The sequence below is a fragment of the Musca domestica genome, unplaced genomic scaffold (assembly GCF_030504385.1).
Source record: "Musca domestica strain aabys unplaced genomic scaffold, Musca_domestica.polishedcontigs.V.1.1 1, whole genome shotgun sequence".
Classification (NCBI taxonomy): Eukaryota; Metazoa; Arthropoda; class Insecta; order Diptera; family Muscidae; genus Musca; species Musca domestica.
In genome coordinates, this window is record NW_026712114.1 from 33,713,855 (window position 1) to 33,730,234 (window position 16,380).

Genomic DNA, 16,380 nt, shown 5'->3' on the forward strand with positions numbered 1-16,380 from the left:
AATACAATATATGTCTGCCAGTCACATGACCGTTACACACCCACTTTTTGTGTAGATGTCAGTGCAACGAAGGTAGTGGGGTTGCAGAATTTAGAAAAGTGGGCAAAGCCGCAAACATCGTGGTCGCCAACAAGACACACATGCCATGCTGGTGGGTATGTTCTCTACACCCATAGTTGTGGTTACATTTGATGGTTTGTTTACGTTGCACATTCATTACTACGATATACACGGGGAAAAAGGCTCAGATTTTTTTTCAAAAAGAACAATACACAAACTGAATGCTGATTTCACCATGGACACCATCACGCATGAATAATATGGACTATTATGTTGCGTATACGACATTTATTCAGTTATCCATTGTTTAGTTGTAAATATGACATAAGCATTTGAAAATACCTGACCTATCTACATCAAATCGGCAGATCCCACTGGATTGGAATCTGCTAAATGTTACAAATTTTTGGGTACATTTCCTTCAAAGACTAGTTAAAAAGTATCTCTCGGTTTAGCCGACAGATGTATACCCTCAGCCAATGGTCGATTATTAAAATATATTTTGGCTTGTGTTATGATTATTCAAATTGTTGACCTTATATGCAGTAGGTTCTGAAGAAATGGGCCAATATTTCTACCCTACAACACTATGTGTTGGGTGTATTATAAGTTTGATTGGGCCAAAAATTATGTAACACCTCGAAATATTGATTTTCCACATAGAAAAGTATATATGGATCTTCCTATCTTGCCGAGCTGAGTCGATGTAGCAATGTATGTCCGTCCGTCCGTCTGTCCGTCCGTCTGTCCGTCAGTCCATGTTAATTTGTAATCACTCTACAGGTCGCAATTATGGCCCGATCTTCACGAAATTTAGAATGGAGGTGGGGTTAATGTCAGAATAGAACCCTATTTCTTTTGGAGGTGATCGCATAATATTTAGGGGTCGAAATGGACCAAAAACTTAAAAAATTCCTGATTTTGCAGTTGCTCTACAGGTCGCAATTATGGACCAATCCACGCGGAAATAAGCATGGGGTTAGAGCTTAAGGCTGAGCAGAAGTCTTTTTGATGGTCATCCGGTAATATTTAGTGGGTGAAATAGACTATAACATTTGTGTTAAATAAAAGTCAAATTTTCCATTAAACCGCGAATATTTTTAGTCCCGGCGAAATCACGAATAGACGAACAGGTCAATTTTGACCGTTACATAGATGCCGATAGTAAATATATGGGATATATATAGCGAAATATATACAATGTGTATAAACAAAGGAAGGACATGTTAGCTAAAATGCTTATATCTCAAGAATGGTTGGACCGATTTTGACAAATTTTGTCAATTCAGAATGCCCTCTTCGCAGAAAAAAATCGCATAAAAAGATGTCAATAATGATGTAATATAGATTTTGTAGAATTTTGTGACATTTTTTAATTTTTTTATATTTTTTATCGCATGCGACTTTTTCAATTCGACTTATAATATTGAGGTGTACATTTTGTAATATTTTTTCACCTTACAACACAGGTTGGGGTTATTGTATACAGATTGCAATTATCGTCCGATTCTCATGCAAATTTTCACAAGGGTAGGGTAAGGCTCAGAAGTGCTAGGCCTATTGTTTTCAAAGATGTCCGCAATATGTTTAGGGGTTAAAATGGACCAAAATTAGAAAAAATTTCCTGATCACACAATTGAAGCCAATCGACACGCCTGAGAAGAGAGTTATAGACAGGGAATAGTTCTAGCATTTTGGTTGACCATTGGATTACATTTAAATGGACCACAACAAATAAGAGCACGACGGAGTGCGTAAATATTGGGCGAATGTCTGTTCAAAATGCTGGGTAATATCGTGACATAATTTCAAAAGCGAAGTATTCCAAAAGGGATTTGGACATAAGGAAGCTTCTAACATTGTAGTGTTGTAGGGTATCACATGGTCGGCCCCGCACGGCTATAGCCTTTGCTTAGTTGTTAGACGTAGCGAGTTGTAAAGATAAAAGTATTGAAAATTGTGCTCCTTAGTGGGTGAGGCGCCAGAAGGGGTTCGCAGATATATGTCATTTTCACAACAGATCTTTTGTTAAAAAAATGTTTGTATGTGTAAAAATTTCAAAATATTGAGCCCTACGTGGGGGAAATCGATTTCCACCAGAAGAAATCGATTTCTACCATCTTTATAATATATCTTGTGTTGATGGAAATATTGAGATGTACCATGTCGGAATGGAATCAGATGTTCATTTCGCGTTTTTGAGCCTTTGTGGGGAGGTACCAGAAGGAGTATACCGATATATACCATCTTCACGCCAGACCGTAGGCTAATAAAAATATTGTGGTATGCCTAATTTGAAGAGAACTGGATGCTTTTTCGGATTTTATCATCGTTTTAGTTATTCCAAACTTTAACCCTTTGTGGACGAGGTGCCAGAAAGAGGTATTCCGATCTCTACCATCATTATAACACATCTTGTGCCAAGTCTAAATGGAATCGGATGGTAATTTCGCGTTTTATGAGCTTAATGACTATGAGCTTATGATTATAAAATTTCGACCTTTTATAGGGGAGGTAACAGAAGGAGTGGACCGATATATTCCTTCTTAATACCAGATATTGGGTTTGTAAAAATATTTTAATATATGTGTGACATTTTAAGACAGTCGGATTCTTACATCACATTTTATAAGGGTTATAATTATGCCAAAATGTTTACCCTTTGTGGGGAAGGCACTTGATTGAGTTGACCGATATTATCCATTTTTGCACCTGACCTAGAACTGACGCAAATATTAGTATTTGCAAAGTTGGACCGACATCAGATTATTGGTTGTCTCTCTGTGCAGAAAATATTTTTTGGTTGTTTTTTTTTAATTTCGACCTTGTGTGGGGGAGGTACAAGAAGGAGTGGACCGATGTATTCCACATTGGTACCATACCTTGGGTTAATAAAAATATTAGGATTTGTGAACTTTGAAGACAATCGGTCTCTCACATCACATTTTATAAAATTTGTAATTATTTAAAATTTTGACCTTTTGTGGGGGAGGTACTTGATAGAGTGGACCGATATTGCCCATTTTTGCACCTGACCTAGCACTGACGCAAATATTAGTCTTTGCAAAGTTGGTGCAAAATCGGATTATCGTAACTCTTTCTGTGCAGAAAATATATATTTTTTGAAAATTTCTACCATTTGTGGGGGAGGTACCAAAATGAGTGGACAAATATACTCCATCTTAACATCAGACCTTAGGTTAACATAAATATTGGAATGTGTGAAATTTGAAGACATTCGGACTCTTACATCACATTGTATGAGATTTCTAATTATTCAAAATTTTGACTATTTGTGGGGGAGGTACTTGATGTGGTGGACCTATATTGCCCATTTTCACACCTGACATAGCACTGGCGCAAATATTAGTATTCGCAAAGTTGAAGCAAAATCGTACTATCCTTTCTCTTTCTGCCCAAAAAATATATTTTTTGCAAATTTAGACCTTTTGTGGGGTAGGTACCAGAAGGAGTGGACCGATATTGCCCATCTTAACACCAGACCTTGGGTTAATATATATATTAGAATGTGTGAAATTTGAAGACATTCGGACTCTTACATCACATTTTATTGGATTTGTAATTATTCAAGATTTTGACTATTTGTGGGGGAGGTACTTGATGTGGTGGACATATTGTCCATTTCACACCTGACCTAGCACTAACGCAAATATTAGTATTTGCAAAGTTGGAGCAAAATCGGATTATCCTTTCGCTTTCCTTGCGAAAAATATATTTTTTTAAAATCTCGACCTTTTGTGGGGAGGTACCAGAAGGAGTGAACTGATATTGCTCATCTTCGAACTCGATCCAAGTTTGACAAAAATATTACGATATACCCAGTCTGGACCAAACCGGATACTACCTTCGAGAGTTATCGTGCGCACCAGTCAGCTAGACAGACAGATGGACGGACGGACATCGCTAGATCGACTCCAAATGTTCTGAAACGGATTTGGTCCAAAGAGACCTAGGGTCTAAAACCGTTATTTCGACTAGGCACGTTTTGACCGTATCAAATGATATATACCCTCTGAGGGTATAAATATAATATGTGTAGGATAACATCATCGCTCTAGGTAAAAGTAAATTTTTCATTTTGTCATTCTTATATCAAATTAAAAAATTAATAATAATTGGTGAAAATAACTGTAACATTTTATAACCACCATTTTGTTCAATGTAATTCGACGTCAAAGGGTTTTTATCGTTATTATGTCGACGTGTGCAATGAAAACTCATCATCACTATCAACAATGAAACCAGAAAATAAGGAAATATTCAACTAAAGTCTGTCGCGTGCCATTCAGAATTAACTGCCGTCCGCAACCCGTCCGCAACAGGCAATGAATGTCGCTTGTTGAACATCGTTGTGGGGTTATATTTGTTGTTGTGGAAGCACTCCTTTGTATCGGCCACACAGTTGAACATCAATCAAATTCATGCGGATGGCTTAATTACGTTTATTGAATTTCACTTAGCTTAAGCTTATTTGATAGTAAAAGAAAGAGAGTCATTTGAAATTCCGATAAGCAGTTCTAGTGACGTCATTTTTATTGATCAAAAAAATGTTTGATTAGTTAAAAATTTAGATGAAAGATTTTTCGATTTTTTTATCAGAAACCATTTTTTATACCCTACGCCACACTGTGATACAGGATACTATGTAATTGTGCATTTCTTTGCTTTTTGTGGAGCTTCAAAGAATCACATTCTGGGTCGATTTTTGTATGTCCTGTCCGTATGTATTTTTGAAAATAAAATGCAAGTAACATTTATTGTCCGATTAAGAGAAAATTTCCACAAATTATATGTTTGGTGATAATCGGAGATTTAGATATGGCTCCGTATATAATGATTTCATAAGTATTCGCAACAAATGCGAAGTATCAGTCCGAATCAAAGAAATTTTAGCACACATGATCAAGATTATGACTGGCAATTTTTCTGAATATCGGTTCAGATTTAGATAAACCTCCCATGTAAAGGGTGTCCCAACTAGAATGCAATTTTTAAATTTTAAATAAAACACGGATATTTAAAACCAGTAAAGAAAGTCTTAAAGTCGGGCGGGCCGACTTTATGATAGCCTACACCACTTTGCTAATTTAGTAGAACTCCGCATAACAATTAAACGTTTTAATGGGAGAATTCAATCATACACGCCATGATTATAATTATAATTTAAAGTTCAAAGGACAAAATATGCCGAAGCATTTGTATCTTTTAAATTCGGACTTGTATTGCCCATTTGGTGCACAATTAATTTGAAATCGAATAAAAATATATATGGGAGCTATATCCAAATCGGAACCGATCTCGATAAAATTTGGCAAAGATATTTCTGAGCTTTATTTGATATATTTCCCTGAATATCGTTTTTACGGAGTGCATATTACGGCTGTGGGTAACAAATATAACAAATCGGATGAACAGTATACATGGGAGCTATAGCTATATCTGAACCGATCTTCACCAAATTTGACATACTAGCTTCTAGCTTCATCCCATTTGGGCTGATATTAGACGTTTGGTGCACAATCAAAGGTAAATCGGACGAAGTTATATATGGGAGCTATATCCACATCTGAACCGATCTCGGTAAAATTTAGCAAATATATTTCTGAGCTGTACTTGATATATTTCCCCAAATATTGTTGTTACAGAGTGCATATTACGGCTGCGGAGGACAAAAATAACAAATCAGATGAACAATATATATGGGAGCTATAGCTATATCTGAACCGATTTCGATCAAAACTTTCATACTTATTTTCAGGTCCAATCTGATCGTACGTGCAAAATTCCATAGTATTCGGACTGATATTACACGTTTGGTTCACAATAAAAGGCAAATCGGACGAAGATATATATGGGAGCTATATCTAAATTTTGACCGATTATCTCCAATTTCAATAGGGTTCGTCCTTCGGCCAAACAAATGATTTGTGCAAAATTTCATCTGGATAGGGCAATAAATGCGAACTGTATTTTGTTTACAAAAATACATGGACAGACGGACAGACGGACGGACGGACATGCATAAATCAACTCAGAATGTGATTCTATGCAGATCATCAAAGCGAACTATGGGTCTATCTCGTTTCCTTTTGCCTGTTACAAACAAATGCACAAAGACATAATACCCTGACCACCTTGTGGTGTTGGGTATAAAAATAGTGAAACTTTATTATATTGTAAAGTAGACAGAGTGAGGTTATGTATGGAAGAAGATTTCGTGCAGATGGCCGCGCGGCTTAGCTGACGCACACAAGATCTTTTAATGAAATGTTGATGGCCGTTTAATGCTGTACACTGAATTAATGAAATGATTCAGTGTACAATTTAATCTTTTAAGACTTGAATTTTCTGTCATAGACTATTTTACACATTAGGAAATTCAAACACGAAATATGGAACAATTCGGGTGAAAAATGTCGCTAAAATAATCAAAATACCGAATATAGGTAGGTACTGTTATATGGGGACTATACGTAGACGTGGATCTGCATAGCCAATTTTCGGCCACAGGCTGTAGTACCCATTACGAACTATTATAACGAAATTTGAAACAATTCCAGTGAACAATGTCGCCAAAATCATCAAAATATCGAATATAGGGAGGTACAGTTATATGGGAACTATACCTAAACGTGGACCCCATTTTCAATACCAAAAGCCCTTCAGAGCAAACACACATTTGAGTAAAATTTTATCAATCTACTTCAATTCCTTCGGAAGTTAGCCATCGTTAAATCGACATAAAATTTTATGCTGAACAAAATATGTATACACTTTGTGGGGTCTAAAATCTATATTTCGAGGTGTTACAAACGGAATGACAAACTGAATATACCCTCTATACTATGGTGGAGGGTATAAAAATCAAAAGGTGTTAAATCATAGGTTCTATGCGGCAAATGCTGGTCTTCAAAACGAGAAATAACACGTCCGGGAAATGACTGCTGCAGAAATTTAATTGTTTCTCTGGATGTATGACATGTAGCGCCGTCTTATTGAAATTCCATTCGCTCCACATTCATTTCTTCAATTCTAGACAAGAAAAAACTGGCTATCACGACTGTTTGCGCTTGACCAGCCTCATTTTCATAAAAAAGGTCCAATGACTCCTCTAACCCAAAAACCACATCGTTCGAGAATTTTCCTCACCCCCCAAAATGTGAAATTCGAAAATTCCGAAATTCAAAATCTGCATTCTTATGCTGTCTCTCCAATATCCAATAAAAGAACTCATTCATTAGAGTAACTAACCTCATACCTTCTACTAACAAACAGTAACAACTATTCAAATGTCAATTAATGACATTTCGAATGGCGCCAAATTTAAAAATTGCGTTCTATTTGGGACACCCTTTATATTTTCGTTCAATTTCAATTTAATTGTGCGTCATATTTGTAATTTAGTCCAGAATTAATTACTCAAATTTTGGTGAAAATCGATTCAGAAATAACCCCATATATATGCTTTATTCGATTTAAGGTTTAAGTCCCTTACAATCGTATTGATATTTTGAACCCGATTTTAAAATCACGCCAGATATACTTCTGCCAAATTTCATCAAGATCTGTTCAGATTTGAATATAGCTTCCATATGTATCTTTATCAGATTTGATGTTTATTGTCCACCAAATTGTTATTATTAGCCCAAATTGAGTGGATGTTTGCACATACGACCGAATTCTGCCTAGAATCAAATACTTCAAAGTTGGTGAAAATCGGTTTAGATATTGCTATAGCTACCATAGAATTTCTCTATAACTCTTAAAGTTTGACATAAAAACTTCCTAATTTTTTATACTCCGATAACAAATATCCATTCATTTTTCTCCTTTTTTTATACCCTACAACACTATGTGTTGGGGGTATTATAAGTTTGATTGGGCCAAAAATTATGTAACACCACGAAATATTGGTTTCCCACATAGGAAAGTATATATGGATCTTCCTATCTCGCCGAGCTGAGTCGGTCTAGCTATGTATGTCCGTCCGTCCGTCTGTCCATGTTAATTTGTAATCACTCTACAGCAATCACTCTACAGCAAACTGAAAAAATTAATGATTTTGCAGTTTCTCTACAGGTCGCAATTATAGACCAATCAAAGCGTAAGTTAGCATGGGGCTAGAGTTTATAGCTGGGCAGAAGCCTTCCAATTTTAATGGTCATCGGTTAATATTTAGTGGGTGAAATAGGCCACAACATTTGTGTTAAATAAAAGTCATATTTTCCATTAAACCGCGAATATTTTTAATCTCGGCGAAATCACAAATAGACGAACAGGTCAATTCTGACCGTTACGTAGATGCCGATGGTACATATATCGGTTATATATAGCGAAATATATACAATGTATATATACAAAGGAAGGGGATGTTAGTTAGAATGCTTATATCTCAAGAATGGCTGGACCGATTTTGAAAAATTTTGTCAATTTAGAATGCCCTCTTAACATAAAATAATATAAAATCTAAAAAAATCCCAGAAAAATATTCCAATAATGATGTTAATAAAGATTTTGTAATATTTTGTGACATTTTTTAATTTTTTCATTTTTTTTATCGCATGTGATTTTTTCAATTTGACTTATAATACATTTTGTAATATTTTTTTCACCTTACAACACAGGTTGGGTTATTATATTCATATTGCAACTATCGTCCGATCCTCACGAACATTTTTATAGGGGTAGGGTTAGGCTTAGAAGGGTTAGGCCAATTCTTTTTAAATATGTCCGCCATATATTTAGGGATTGAAATGGACCAACATCTAAACATGTTCCGGATTCTTCAGCCGTTATAAAGGTCACAAATAGAAACCAAAGGACACGAAATCTCGCATGAAGTTAGAGTTTGGCTGGCTTTTCATGCTGATTTCGTTGACGAATATAGGCAAACATCGTAGACAAGCAAATCATATAGATGAGTCTAAATTTGGAGATACAGGCACTTGGAGATGATCGCAAAGTATTTAGGGGTTTAAATATTGGCCAAATGTCCCTGGTCAAAATGCTTAGGGTAATATCTGGCTAGTGCTCCGTGACATAACTTCAAAAGCGAAATCTTCCAAAATGGATTTGGACATGAAGGGGCTTCTAACATACTGTAGTGTTGTAGGGTATCACATGGTCGGCCCCGCACGACTATAACCTTTGCTTACTTGTTTTTTTAATGTCTTAGTTTGAAAATTTAATTTTCTTGTGTTATTGTAATTTTTCAAAAAAAAAAAAAAAAAAAAGTTCTTAAATCGTTTTAAATATTCATCAAATTTATATGCAAAATAATTTTATTTTCATTTTCTCCATTATTATTACATCATTACACATAGACAAGGAAATTCTTAAATCGTTTCCAAAGCAACTGATTAATATTAATAATGCTGTCATTTTCTCATATTCGAGCCCATTTGCATTTTATTTTATCAGATATGCTGAAGGCAATCGTAAGGCTAAGTGCTGGCGTTTAGATAAGACCAAACAACAAGAAAACACAACTCGATAAAAATAATATTGACACCCGTTTAAAATACTTTCTGGTTTAGAAATTGGGCTCACGTTTCATTGTTTTGCTGACAATGAAACACACCTTTAAAACAATGTTCTCTGATAAATGAATGAATTAAAAATTCATTTCACAACACAAAACAGCATTGCGTATGATTGATGCGAGTGTAAATAGTTTGTATACGTCATGGTGTACTTAGTAATTTCATCTCAGCCTATTTTGCTCAAAAAGTTTTTATTTTGCAGAAATAGCATTTATTTTGCAGAAATCGCATTTTAAAGTTGTAATGAAATAATGTCATAACTAAAAAAGAAGAAGACGTGATGTGGTTCATATCTGGTAATATTAAACTTAGGTTTAGAGTTCTTTAGTGTACATAATTGTTCATGCAGAATTTGGGATGAATTTAGCATCACTAAATTAAGAAAAAAACAAGTAAAGTAAACAAGTAAACAAGCAGATAAGTTCGGCCGGGTCAAACTTTTAATACCCTCCACCATTTCGAAGGAACTTGAAGAATTTAAAAAAATCGAAAACTACAACTTAAATAAAAACCAGTAAAGAAAGTCTTAAAGTCGGCCCCGGCCCTACCCTACCCTACACCACTTTCCTAATTTAGTAGAGCTGCGCATAACAATTAAAAGTTTTTATGGGAGAATTCAATCATACACCCTATGATTATAATTATAATTTAAAGTTCAAAGAACTAAATATGCCGAAGCATTTGTATTGCCCATTTGGTGCACAATTAATTTGATATATGGGAGCTGTATCCAAATCGGAACCGATCTTGATAAAATTTGGCAAAGATATTTCTGAGCTGTATTTGATAAATTTTCCCTGAATATCGTCGGTATGCACTCGTTGGAGTGCATATTACGGCTGTGGGTAACAAATATGACAAATCGGATGAACAGTATAAATGGGAGCTATAGCTATATCTGAACCGATGTTCACCAAATTTGACATACTAGCTTCTAGTCGTAATTCGGTCTTAAGTGCCAAATTTCATCCAATTTGGCCAAATATTAGACGTTTGGTGCACAATCAATAAATCGGACGAAGTTATATATGGGAGCTATATCCAAATCTGAACTGATCTCGATAAAATTTAGCAAATGTATTTCTGAGCTGTATTTGATATATTTCCCCAAATATTGTTGTTACAGGGCGATATTACGGCTGCGGAGGACAAAAATAGCTAATCGGATGAACAATATATATGGGAGCTATAGCTATATCTGAACCTATTTCGATCAAATTTGGCGTACTTATTTTCAGGTCCAATCTGATCGTACGTGCAAAATTCCATACAATTCAGATTGATATTACACGTTTGGTGAACAATAAAAGGCGAATCAGACGAAGATATATATGGGAGCTATATCTAAATTTTGACCGATTGTCTCCAATTTCAATAGGGTTCGTCCTTGGGCCAAACAAATTATTTGTGCAAAATTTCATCTGGATAGGACAATAAATGCGAACTTTACTTTTACAAAAATGCATGGACAGACGGACATGCATAAATCGGCTCAGAATGTGATTCTATGCATATCATCAAAAGGAACTATGGGTCTATCTCGTTTATTTTTGCCTGTTACAAACAAATGCACAAATACATAATACCCTGACCACCTTGTGGTGTAGGGTATAAAAATATGGACGTGGATCTGCATACGAAAGTTTTTGCCATAGGTTGTAGTACCCATTAGGATCTTCAAGAATGAAATTTGAAACTATTGCTGTGAATAATGTTGCTGAAATCATCAAAATACCGAATATCTGGAGGTACCGTTATATGAGGGCTAAACGAAGACGTAAACCTGCATACGAAATTGTTTGTCATAGGTTGTAGTACCTATTAGGATCTTCCAGTATGAAATTTGAATCGATTCCGGTAAAGAATGTTGCTGAAGTCCTCAAAATACCGACTATCGGGAGGTACCGTTATATGGGAGCTATACGAAGACGTGGACCTGCATATAAAAATTATTGTCATAGGCTGTAGTACCCGTTACGAACTTCAAATACGAAATTCAAAATAATTCCGGTAAATAATGTCGCTAAAATCATGAAAATACCGAATATCGTGAGGTACCGTTATATGAGGGCTATACGAAGATCTGAACCTGCATACAAAAATGTTTGCCATAGGCTGTAGCACCCATTGGTATCTTCTAGTACGGAATTTGAAACGATGACGGTGAATAATGTTGCTGAAATCATCAAAATACCGGAATATCGGGAGGTACCGTTATATGGGGGATAGACGAAAACTTGGGCCTGCATACAACATTTTTTGTCATAGGCTGTAGTACCCATTACGAACTTCAAATACGAAATTTGAAACAATAACGGTAAATAATGTCGCTAAAAGCATGAAAATACCGAATATCGTGAGGTACCGTTACATGGGGCTATACGAAAACGTGGACCAACATGGCCCATTTACGAACTTAACCTGCCTACAGGTAAACTATAGATGTATGCACAATTTTAGCCTTCCAACTCAATAGCGTGATTACAATAGACAGACAGATAAACGGACATGGCTAAATCGTCTTAGAATTTTACGCTGATCCAAATATATATACTTTGTAGGGTCTATTATGAATATTTCGAGGAGTTACAAAAGGAATGATAAAGTTAATATACCCTCCATAGAATGGCGAAGGGTAGGACACTCATAGCTCGGCGTGATAGGAAGATCCATTTATAACATTCTATGTTATACAACAATAATTCGATGTGTTTCAAGCTTTCTGGTCCAATCAAAGTTATAAAAATTTTGAGTAAATTAACAATTAGTAAAATATGTTTTTCAAATCAAGTAGGTAAAGTAAAAATCTAACAACATCCTTGCAATATTTTATTGTAAAGAAATATATCAATTTATTATTGTTTTGTTTACTATTTATTTGTATTTTGAATATCATGTAGCATGCATGCATGTTGTTTTCAATTTCGATATGTTTAGTTTTCACTTGTCTTTAAACAAGCTCGAACATTGTGTGATGTGTAGATTATAACTATGAAATTAGCATTCACGTGAATCTATTCAAGATTTCCATTTTTAGTAAGCTACCGGTTAAATCTGACTTAAAAATTTTCTAACACTCCATCCCACAATTGCTTGGGTAAACTCGTTGCAATAATCCAACTAAAAATATCGATCTGTAGTGTCACAAGCTTCGTAAAATAGTAAACAAACGAATCAAAGCAAAACAAATGTGATCAATTATTGTCACCGCATCAGTCATCTGCCTGAATTGTGAATTTCACCTAATTAGGAAGAAAAGTCGACACCGGTCAGTACACTGCTCCCTGATAATATTGTTTGCAAATAATAAATAATTTTACACAGTTGCCCACACACATATATATACATATGTATGTGAGTTGTTGGGTTTATACGTCATAAAACTAAATAATATTGAGACTACCTTGATTTTTTTTTTTTAAATTCGGCATTATATTATGGCTGTACACCAAAGGTGGAGTGGATGAACTTAATAATAATGTGATACCATTTTTTATCTATGAGTACTTTTCATACAACTAACGTCCGAGTTTCCAAAAATCACGTCTTTTTATGAGGGACTTCAATGCAAACATTTATTTTCAAAATTCTAACATGTACAATTCTAGACATTTCTCTTGCAAATGGATGGTTATGGCTCTTCTTGATCACTCACGGCAAGGTTGTACCTTTTAGCGTTTTTCGTACGTTTGAAGTACCTATTCAAAAGTCTAGTTCTTATCGATCACATCATTGCAATGTTGTACAATTGTATACCTTTTAGAACTTTTCATACCCCAACGATAGAACAAATTTTCATATTTTCACGCTATCTTAAAGTTCGAATTTTCAAAATAATCGCCTTATCTTAACTTAACAAAAGTGGCTCCTATACAGATTTATAAGCTCAATAAAAAAAGTTATACAATTGTGTATCTTTCGGTACTTTTCAGATGCAAAAAAGTAATTTAATTTTTTCATACATTTTCTGATATACTGCTCCATTTAGTATTTTTCGGGTCATAAATTATGAAATTCCAAAAATTCTTTGGTATAGATGAAATTTTGGAATTTCAAACTTCAGAATTATCAAGCTCATTATGCCAAATTTTAAAGCTAATGCTCTTCTTGTACAATGACAAGCTTGTAGCTACCAAATAGATGTGATAGTACTCGACTTGTATGACAAAATACCAAAAAAAAAAACGGATTCTCAGGCCAAACCTTAAAAAGCCTTATATAGTCGTCACCATATACAGAAAGTCCCCTATATTTTGAAATATGTTTCTCAACATTTAATATAGTTTTTATTATTTCCAGGCGTAAGGCGTAGAAAACATTTAAGGAGACGGTGTCAAATTTTAAGGGGAAAGACGGCAAGGTTTGAGGAAAATAGGCCATGCGAAGACTTCAAGCTTTTTATGTACTCATACCTTTATAGTTTTGTTGTATTCTGGGAACTAGAGTAGAATTTTATGACAAATAATTTTGTAGAATATTTTGACTTGCTAAGATCCAGTTTAAAGTGAGTTCCTAACCATATTTTCAAAATCAAAAGATCAAAAAGACCTTTTTGGTGGATCGCTTGAGGGCTAGAATTGTTGACCAAAATAATACTTAACGAGTAAAAAGTAGTAGTAGTTGGAGCCGTTATATGGGGCCATTCTAAAACGGGAGCCTATACTGACAATTTTATACCACAACGATTGTATTCTATTGCGAGTTTTAATACCAAATTTTATCTAATTTCGTGGGTAAATGTGACTAGGATGACTAAGACCAATGTGGAAAATATTTGGACGCCAGTTGTAGAAGCCATTATGAAGTACAAATACCAAATTTCACACAAATCAATACATCCGAATATCGAGAGGTACCGTTATATGGGGGCTATACCACAACGTAGACCTATATATAGAATGTTTCGCCACACTATCTAGAACCCACTATACCCTACAAATACCAATTTTTAGACGAATCCGTAAAAAAAATGTGGCAAAACCATCAAAATACCGTATATCGGGAGGTACCGTTATATGGGGGCTATACGAAAACATGGACCTATGTGTATAATGTTTCGCCAAATGTGCTAAAACCCATTATTACCTACAAATACCAATTTTTAGGCAAATCCGTGAAAAAATGTGGCAAAAAAATCAAAATACCGAATTTCGGGAGGTAACGTTATATGGGGGCTATACCAGAACGTGAACCTATACATACAATTTTTCGCCACCGAAGCTAGAACTAATTATGACCACCAAATATCAATTATTAGACAAATCCCTGAAAAAAATGTTGCAAAAACCATCCAAATACCATCCAAAAAATATCGGGATGTACCGTTATATGGGGGCTACCAAGAGGAGGTCCGATATATTACATTTTCAATACCAACCATCCTAGATACAATGCAAACTACAGGGCCAAATTTTAAAGCACTACGTCAAATAATGTGAGTTATATCGTGATTTCAACAAACGGACAGACGGACATCGTTAAATCGACTTTTTTAGGAATTTTAGGCTGATCACGAATATTCGTACTTTATGGGGTCCGTGACGAATATTTAGAGGTGTTACAAACGGAATTAATATAACCTGGTTTCCATGGTGGAAATGAAAAATGTCAAGAAATCTGGATCCGAAAACAATCTTCTCCATAGGATCATTTGATCTTTCAAAACGCTACTTACAAAATTATTTAAATTATTATTGTATTATTTAAAATAACCCATAATATTGCTTCTTAGCGACTGCAACTATTTTATTTCAGAATTATCAGTGAAAAAATCTTCATAGATAGTCTTTGACAAACTTTGATTTTGGGTGATATTTTTATTATATTGGTTAATTGTTGTAAGACGATTTTGAGCTTTATGTGCACATATCAGGTTAATAGATATTCTTGTAATTTTGTTTATTTACTCAGTATTTAAATTCCACATTGAACAAAGTTTTCATTTATTTTTCTTTAATTGTCCATTTGTGTACCTTTTCTGGGTCAGTAACAGCCACCATTATTCAAAAGTATTCTTTCCGTCTAGTTCACCGATCAAAAATCAAAATAATTTTCTAAATAGTCCATTCAGCGCACATGCACCAATTTCAATTCAATATGTTCTAATTATTATTTTGAATTGTTTTCTTAATCCACTGCGTTCAAGACGATAGTCACAACACAACTAAAACATTTCTTAAGGAAATTGTCTCAAAAATGCCGGCTAAAGTCAACAGCAGTTACTTGCTTCCATCCATTGGGATAAAGTGAGAAGATATGAAACAACGGCTAACACGAGCATGCGACCAATACAGGCTAAACGACCAGACACCATAGTAGCTCACACACCAGAGCCACGCTACGCACACAATTATACTTCAAAGTTGGATTTGGAGTAGCAGTATCCCCACCGTATGGTAATGTCATTGGTAAAACAACAAAACTAACTGGCTGGCTGACTGACTGACTGAGTTAGCAGTTGCAGTCAAGTAGATATGTGGCGATTATCAAAAAGAGATGCGTAGTTTGAACAGTTCTTTACAGCAACAGGTCACTGAATTAGTTCTAAAAGGTCCTTTGGATTTTTAATATCCCTTCTATTTACATGAGATCCATAAAAGTTCATTTTTATATACAGGGTGAGATAAAAAAAACAGCAACAAAGTCAAACGCCATCATTTTTACATTTTTTTTTTAAATTTTATTGAGTGAAGACAAAAAATGTCGGAAATAGCCTCTAATTTTAGAATAAGTTTAGATTTGTTCGAACTGGTCGCCT

The 16,380-nt window shown here is 34.8% G+C and overlaps 1 protein-coding gene across 1 annotated transcript in view; it reads right to left on the reverse strand.

Annotated features, from left to right (window-relative positions):
• Window positions 1-15,768, reverse strand: part of LOC131800537 (facilitated trehalose transporter Tret1-2 homolog) — a 48,068-nt gene extending 32,300 nt beyond the window's left edge. Inside the window, exon 1 of the mRNA XM_059121979.1 lies at window positions 15,596-15,768. Within this exon, the coding sequence (XP_058977962.1) occupies window positions 15,596-15,622 (27 nt within the window). The 5' untranslated portion in view covers window positions 15,623-15,768. The remainder of the gene's footprint in view (window positions 1-15,595) is intronic.
• Between the last annotated feature and the right edge of the window lie 612 nt (window positions 15,769-16,380).